Source organism: Nematolebias whitei, chromosome 10, assembly GCF_014905685.2.
Source record: "Nematolebias whitei isolate Nwh7 chromosome 10, NemWhi1, whole genome shotgun sequence".
NCBI lineage: Eukaryota > Metazoa > Chordata > Actinopteri > Cyprinodontiformes > Rivulidae > Nematolebias > Nematolebias whitei.
Genome location: NC_056507.1, coordinates 9,193,543 through 9,201,228, shown reverse-complemented (window position 1 = coordinate 9,201,228; position 7,686 = coordinate 9,193,543). Strand labels below are relative to the sequence as shown.

Here is a 7,686-nt window from a genome sequence, read left to right as displayed (position 1 = left end):
GATGGATGAATGATGGATGGATGGATGGATGAATGTATGTATGTATGTATGGATGATGGATGGATGAATGATGGATGGATGGATGAATGTATGTATGTATGTATGGATGATATATGTATGGATGATGGATGGATGGATGGATGGATGATGGATGGATGGATGGATGAATGTATGTATGTATGGATGGATGATGGATGGATGAATGTATGTATCTATGGATGGATGATGGATGGATGAATGATGGATGGATTTGTTACCTGTCTCATAGCCGTTGGACAGGGCTACGGTTCCAGGCGGGTGGATGAGGGTTATGTAAAAAACAGCTTTCATGGCCGGCTCATCGAAACAAGGGAACGTCTTCCTGGCGTGCGTCGGATGCATCTGAGAGGTGGCAACAACCCTGGGAAGGGTTTGAAGTTAGGAACCAGACGGTCCAAACACAACAAACGGAGTAAAGAACTCACTTCCTGACTCTGTCTTCTTCATATTCGCTCCGGTAAAATCCAGCCAGGTCGTCAGCGAGCTCTCCGGTGAACTCAGCGGTCAGCTGGTACTTCTGCCCCGGGGTCAGTCTGCTGCTCAGCTCAATGACCAGAAACTGAGTCTTCAGCTGCAGCCAAGTGGACCTGATATTTGGAGCAGAACCTCCTTCTGGAAAAGAATCATCCAATGGGACAAAAAGAGGAAGAGCAACAGAATAAATGTCTGATTGATGGAGCTGCTGCTGTACCTGCAGCGGTGAGGCTGACAGCCGGAGCCTCGCCCGTCCTTGTGTAGTTCAGTTTGTTGGAGTGAATCAGGATCAGATCTGTTGCTTCCTGACACACAAACTGCACAACGGAGTGTCCTGATGGACAAACAGAGACAAACCTGCACTTTATTTCACTGAAGGAGGGAAAGATCAGCAGCAGGAGACAACAACTGAACATTGTTCCACTTTCTTCAGGCTCTTAAAAACAATTTGTGTCGTTTCTGTTTTTAGCTGCAGGACTTCCTGTTGAAACAAAGATTTCAAGATGTCGTATTTCAAATCTGCTGTTTGATGCAGAAACATAATAAAGATGTTTCTTTAGTCCTAACCTGTGAACAGGTAGAGGCCGGAGGTCGGGTCAGGCCTGAGCCGAGGCCACAGGGAGATGTTGTAGAACTCTGGGACCAAAGCCGAGGACAGGCGGTACCTGGAGGAGATAAAAACCCAAAGTGCCAGCAGATTAAATCCGTTTACATCAAATAAATTTATTCTCAGGCTCAGTTCAAACTTTCGGGGTCACTCGTTAGACCGGAGCGCCACCGGAGATCTGCAGGGTATTTACTTTTCGTCATTTTCACACGCCTCAGTCAGGGTTAAAGTTATTTATTTTTAAAACTTTTTACTCATCTGCTCCACAGCGCCCACTAAAGACAAACACCTCTGGCTCGAAACGAATACTGTTTTTTTTTTCCAACAGGAAGTCGGCCATTTTGAATGAAAGGTGTCAATTTGTGATTACATTTAAACGAAATGCTCGTACAGATTTTTACTCATCGAGCTGAAAATGTCTCATTATGTAGAGTTTTCTAAAGCTCTGGTTCACAGTAAAGGTAGTGGGCGTGGCCTCACCTGAAAGCATTTAAAAAACTCTTTTAGATAATTAAATTAGTCCTCCATGCATTTATTGCTCACTCCATGTGATGGTTGCTCTATGGGTCAACACAGCTAATGAACCCTAGAAAACTCAAAGATGCTGCAGGTTTTTACAGGTAAAAATCTAAAGTTTAGTGTGGTAGTAGCTGAGAGTCATCCCCAACACGCAGTCTGAGTGTAACATCTCGCAGTGAGCTCTTGTGTGAAGTTATCTTTAAGTTCTGAGCTCTTCTCACTAAATTATCCTAGTTTAAAACTCGTGGCGGGTGACATGCATTCCTTCATCGGATGCTACACGTTGGATGCCGTAATCCTCATCCTCACCTTTTTCTTCAGAACCTCCTCCTGAAGTCACTCACCTGTCCCAAGGAGCTGTGACGTCATCTCCTTTGCCTCCTGTCAGAGCGATGGTCCACAAGGTGACGATGGTTGCCACGGAGACCAGGGCCAGGACCACGCAGAGGACGCACAGCCAGCTGACTCTGCAGCTTTTCTCCATCGGGCCTGGTTCTGATCCAGTCTCTGAGAGGACAACAGCTGATTCAGCCCTGAGCAGGTATAGAGCGTCCGTCTGAAAGACCAAGAAGAGGTTCTGTCAGCTCCCAACTGGGCCTGTCCTCCCTCCGTCCATCCTCCCACAGTCCTCCCCCTGTCTGTCCTCCCCCATCAGCAGCGTCCCTCTGAGCAGGAAATGGATGATTTATTAGCAGCTCTTTGTGCTGATAAGAGACTCACAATAATGTTTTAGTGCACGTTCTCATGCAGCTGGGAGTTCACACACTTCTGACGCACAGAGTTTATTTCAAGAGGTCAAAGGTCAAACCCTTGCAGACTGAAGCCAACGGCAGCAAACGTTTCTTAAAGGTGAGAGTTTGTGTTAGCCTTTGGACGTGAAGTTTATTTTGAAAACACTTCCTGTTTGTTTATGAAAGTATTCCTGGACTAAAAAATAAAATCCTGACAGCCTGAAATATTTTCATAAATAGTTTAGGCTCTGAAAGACGTTTGAAGGCCAAGACTTCCCTAAAGGAATGCATGTCACCCGCCAGAGTTTTTAAAACAAAGTTATGTTTGATTTGATCAATATCAGCTGTTACACTCTGTGTTAAAGACTCTCAGCTAAGACCACAACAAATGTTAACTCAGCATCTGTAGAAATCACTGAATTTTAGTTCTTTTGGTGTTTTCTAACGTCAGTTGGATGTGGCGGACATTTTGAACCAAGTTGGTAAAAACATCCTGTTTTAATTAAAATCTGTTCAGTGGTTTATGAGACGAGTGTACTCCTGTGGCTGTCAACATTTCCTGCTTCTTCACCTTCACACGACAGCATTATTGATCACTCAAGATCATCGTTGTGTACTTCTATGTTTTACCCGTCAAGGTAGCTAGCAGGTCACATGACTGAAAACTACCCATAGTAACCGAACGGGATTTTCAGAAATATAAATCTGGACAATAACTTTGTTTTTGTTCCACTAAAGCATAAAGTCATGCTATAAAGCTAAAGAGCTGCAGGTGGACTACAGGAAGACTATCAGCCCCCCCCCCCCCCCAACCCTATAAAGATCAACGGTACTAAGTTGGACATTGTGGACTACTGCAAGTACGTGGAGGTCCACCTAGACAATAAATTGGACTGGACAGCTAACACCAGCGCCATCTACAAGAAAGGACAGAGTCGCCTTTTTCTTCTGAGGAGACTCGGGTCCTTTAACATCTGCAGGACCATGCTGCAGATGTTAACACTTGGTAGTCTCCGGCGTCATCTTCTATGCTAGGGGTCTACAGCCTGTGGCTCTGGAGCCACGTGCGGCTCTTTGATCCCTCTGCAGCGGCTCTTTCAAGCTTTGACCAAAACTAACATAAATCTGAATTTTATAGGATGTTATAGCCACAAAAAATGACTAGTTTTAGCAGTTTTCCTGTCAATTCCTTTGCAAATACGTGTATACTAGTACTAATACACAAAGTAAATTTCCTCACTTTAACTTTATGCTTTATTCTTCAAAGTACAATACTCAATTACCGTATGTTTTGGACTATAAGGTGCACCGGATTATAAAGGCGCATTAAGTGAACCAACACTCAGATGAGTCAAACTTTATTCAACTCATTAACAGTAACGCTCCATATTGTTCGGTTGTACCACATAAAAACGGTTCGAGGTCAGTAAACACAGCCAGACATAATAAATAAGACACACTGTTGATTTTTCAGAAAATTAACGGATTTTAAATGTGCGTTATAGTCCAAAAAAATACAGTACTCCACAATTAAAAAAAACATGTTTGTCTGCATAGTTTATTGTTTTAGGTGTTTTTTTTTTATTGGCACATGGGCACCAATGACCCTTACAAACTGAAAAGGAAGAAATGAGACAAGACAGTGGACAGATGAATCAAAGATGGATGGAATCCGATATTTTCTTTTGTCTCAAAATGTAAAAATATCAATAAATGTTAACAATCAGATGTTTTTAGTTTTATAATTTCACACCTGCTGGCCAGAAAAGCCCCCTCTAACAAACTTAAAATGGCCCACGGGCCACCAGTTGATAATGACACTTGTAGCAGGTGTTGCGGCTCTTGACACGTTTAATTTAGTGAACAAAAGGACAGAAATGGCTCTTTTGATGGTAAAGGTTGCAGACCTCTGTTCTACGCTGTGGTGTGCTGGGGCAGCAGGGTGAAGAAAGATGATGCCAACAGACTCGATACGCTCATCAAGACAGCTGGCTCGGTTCTGGGAGCGGACCTGCAGTCTCTGACAGAGGTGTCCGAGCAGAGGATGTTGAGGAAACTGCTCCAGATCCTGAACAACACGTCACACTCCCTGCATGACACACTGGACTCACTGCAGCACCTTCAGTCGTAGACCGAGACCACCGAGGTGCTCCACAGAACAACACAGGAAGTACTTCCTCCCTGTCGCTATCAAACTTTTCAACTTCTCCCCCTTTCTACACATAGGACAATAAAATTAATCCTGCATCACAATAAACACTTTTCTGTCTGCACCTGACCTGTTTTAGACCTTAATTGTTGGTGTTTTTATCCTTCCATCATCTTCCGCTTGTTCTGAAGTCGGGTCGCGGAGGCAGCAGCTTGAGCAGGGAGGCCCAGACATCTCTTTCCACAGCCACCTCTTCTAGCTCTTCCCCAAGGCGTTCCCAGGGCAACCGAGAGACATAGTCTCTCCAGCGTGTCCTGGGTCTTCTCCCAGTCGGACATGCCCGAAGCACCTCCCTAGGGAGGAGTCCAGGGGGCATCCTTACCAGATGCTCAAACCACCTCAACTAGCTCCTCTCGACGTGGAGGAGCAGCAGTTCTACTGAGTCTCTCCTGGATAACTGAACTTCTCACCACATCTCTAACGGAGAATCTACCTACCCTGCTGAGGAAACTCACTTCAACCGCCTCTATCTGTGATCTCATTCTTTCGATCACTACCCAGAGTTTGTTACAATAGGTGAGGGTATGAACATAGACGGACCGGTAAACAGAGAGCTTGGCCTTACAGCTCAGCTCCCTCTTCACCACAACGGACCGGTACAGAGTCCACAATACTGCAGACGCTGCCCCAATCCGTCTGTCAATCTCACGCTCTATTCTTCCCTCATTCGTGAACAAAACCCCGAGATACTTGAACTCCTCCACTTGAGGCAGAACCTCACCCTCGATCTGAAGAGAGCAATCCACCCTTTTCTGGTTGAGGACCATGGCCTCAGAATTGGAGGTGCTGATTCTCATCCCTGCCGCTTCACACTCGGCTGCAAACTGCTCCAGTGAGAGCTGGAGATCACGGCACGATGATGCCAACAGGACCACATCATCTGCAAAGAGCAGAGATGGAATCCTGAGGCCACTGAACCAGACTCCCTCCACCTCTTGGCTGCACCGAGAAATTCTGTCCACAAAAGTTAAGAACAGAATCGTGACAATGGGCAGCCCAGGCGGAGTCCAACTCCCACCCTGAAGGGGTCCGACTTGCTACCAGCAATGTGAACCAAACTCTCACACCGCTTGTATAGAGACCGAACAGCCCGTAACAACAGGCCCCTAATCCCATACTCACAGAGTACCCCAAGGAACACGGTCAGATAACTTCTCCAAGTCCACAAAACACATGACTGGATGGGCAAACTCATGACCCCTCAAGGTATTTTTATATTCTCTGTTATTTTTATATCTTGTGTGAGTGTATGTTCCTTTGTACCGAAACTCTGGCACAACAATTTCCTGTGGGATCAATAAAGTTTTATCTTTTCTTATCTTATTACCAGAATGTACAGCTCAATAAAGCTCCACCCCCTACAGCCCAACCCACCTGTTCTCTGATTGGATCATTAAGTTTGTGATTGACAGGACATTGACCAATCAGCTGAGAGGAAGAAACTTGTAAAATGAAACTCACAGGAAGATATTTACACATAGTTTTTGGCTTCATGGGGGCCACCGTAATAAACAGACCTTGACAAAATGATTTGTAACTTTTGTAATTATTTTTTACAAATACACACGCACAAATCACAAATTTATTTAACAAGTTTACAAAACTGATTTACAAATACAAAATATTTATGACCAGAATTTGTGCCCATAGATTTGAGCTTTTTCTGTTTGAGGAAACCTGTAGAGAAAATACGGAGCCCCTGCAGTGCCAGCTGTAGAAAATGAACATGTTTATTTCAGTTTCTGAAACATCTTCTCACTTTTATCTGTTAGAGAAACAAATCCTTGATTTAAAACTCAGAGCAAGGATGAAAAAAAAAAAAACACGTGTACAAACTGAGCTCAGATTTTGTTTCTCTCTTCTGTATTTATTTAATATTTATTTTTAATTCAAGCAGAACAGACTCTGGTTCGGGCTGACAGAGGAGCCGGCTGTCATAACCAAAACAATTCTAATCAACAAAAGTAGCATTCCTGAGAGGAATGCTTATCACCCGCCGCCTTTTTAAACAAAGATCCCAGGTGCTCTGTCAGAGCTCGAGGTTTGTATTGTGAACAACTCTCAGCTACTACTACACCAAAGATTATCTTAGTGTCTGTAAAACTGTTTACAAGTTCATCATCTGTAAACGTTCGTCCAATGATTACTCAAAGTTTCATTGAACTCTGTTCAGGGGTTCATGAGATATTTTGCTAACAGATAAATAACTTTGAGCTCACAGCAGCAGACAAGGATTAAAACCAGTAATTTTTAACGTTTAGCTTTTACCATCAAATAGTTTAAACAGGGATCAAACACGAAGTCAACAATTATTAAAAAAAAAACAGAAACAAAAATATATTTTCCACATTTCTTCCATTAGTGCCCATGTTTTGATGTCAGTCTTCAATTTGCACAACCAATTTTGTTTTTTACATTTCTAACTTATATATATATATATATATATATATATATATATATATATATATATATAAAACCATCTATAAAAACGTCAGAAAGGACAAAAAAAACAAAAAACAATCTAATATTTTGCATAATCTGTTTTACGTTTTCACAATTACATTTTTTTTTTCTCAACAAGAACAAAAACTTCTTTTTTTCAGGGCAGAAGTTTTTATTTTAAATTTTTTTTAAATACAATCAAATAGAAAAAATAATTTTAGATTATTTTAAAAAAGCATTTTTCCTTCCAGCTCTAAATCCTACAAACAAACAAACAAACTCCAGTTTACTGTTAAATTACACGACCAAGGTGTGAGTCGGCCCGGGTTTAGCTTCGTCTGAAAACCACTTCAGAACCTGGTCCTGGTTCTCTGCCATCCACTTCATGTTGGCCTGGGTTCTCTCGATGGACTGATCCACAGCCAAAGTCCCGGATCCAAAACCAACGTCTGCGTTATCTGCCTTAAACTGCTTCAGCTGAGACACAGAACACACTCGGTCAGGGTCAGGGGTCAGAGGTCAAAAGATAGAGGTCAGGGGTCAGAGGTCAAAAGATAGAGGTCAGGGAGCAGAGCATAGGGGTCAGAGGATTGAGGCCAGGGGTCAAAGGTCAAAAGGTAGAGGTCAGGGGTCAAAAGATAGAGGTCAGGGATCAGAGGATAGAG

At 43.1% G+C, this 7,686-nt stretch overlaps 2 protein-coding genes across 2 annotated transcripts in view; both read right to left on the bottom strand.

Moving 5' to 3' along the window:
* Nucleotides 1–2,147, bottom strand: part of LOC119415467 (aminopeptidase Ey) — a 13,768-nt gene extending 11,621 nt beyond the window's left edge. The window contains exons 1-5 of the mRNA XM_037682609.1: nt 1,984–2,147; nt 1,081–1,178; nt 731–847; nt 465–651; nt 258–400 (exon numbers count right to left, since the gene is read on the bottom strand). Of these exons, the coding sequence (XP_037538537.1) occupies nt 258–400; nt 465–651; nt 731–847; nt 1,081–1,178; nt 1,984–2,123 (685 nt within the window). The 5' untranslated portion in view covers nt 2,124–2,147. The remainder of the gene's footprint in view (nt 1–257; nt 401–464; nt 652–730; nt 848–1,080; nt 1,179–1,983) is intronic.
* A 5,124-nt stretch (nt 2,148–7,271) lies between these two features.
* LOC119415466 (aminopeptidase Ey) overlaps nt 7,272–7,686 on the bottom strand; it is a 22,711-nt gene continuing 22,296 nt past the window's right edge. Inside the window, exon 21 of the mRNA XM_037682608.1 lies at nt 7,272–7,498. Coding sequence (XP_037538536.1) covers nt 7,319–7,498 — 180 coding nt within the window. The 3' untranslated portion in view covers nt 7,272–7,318. The remainder of the gene's footprint in view (nt 7,499–7,686) is intronic.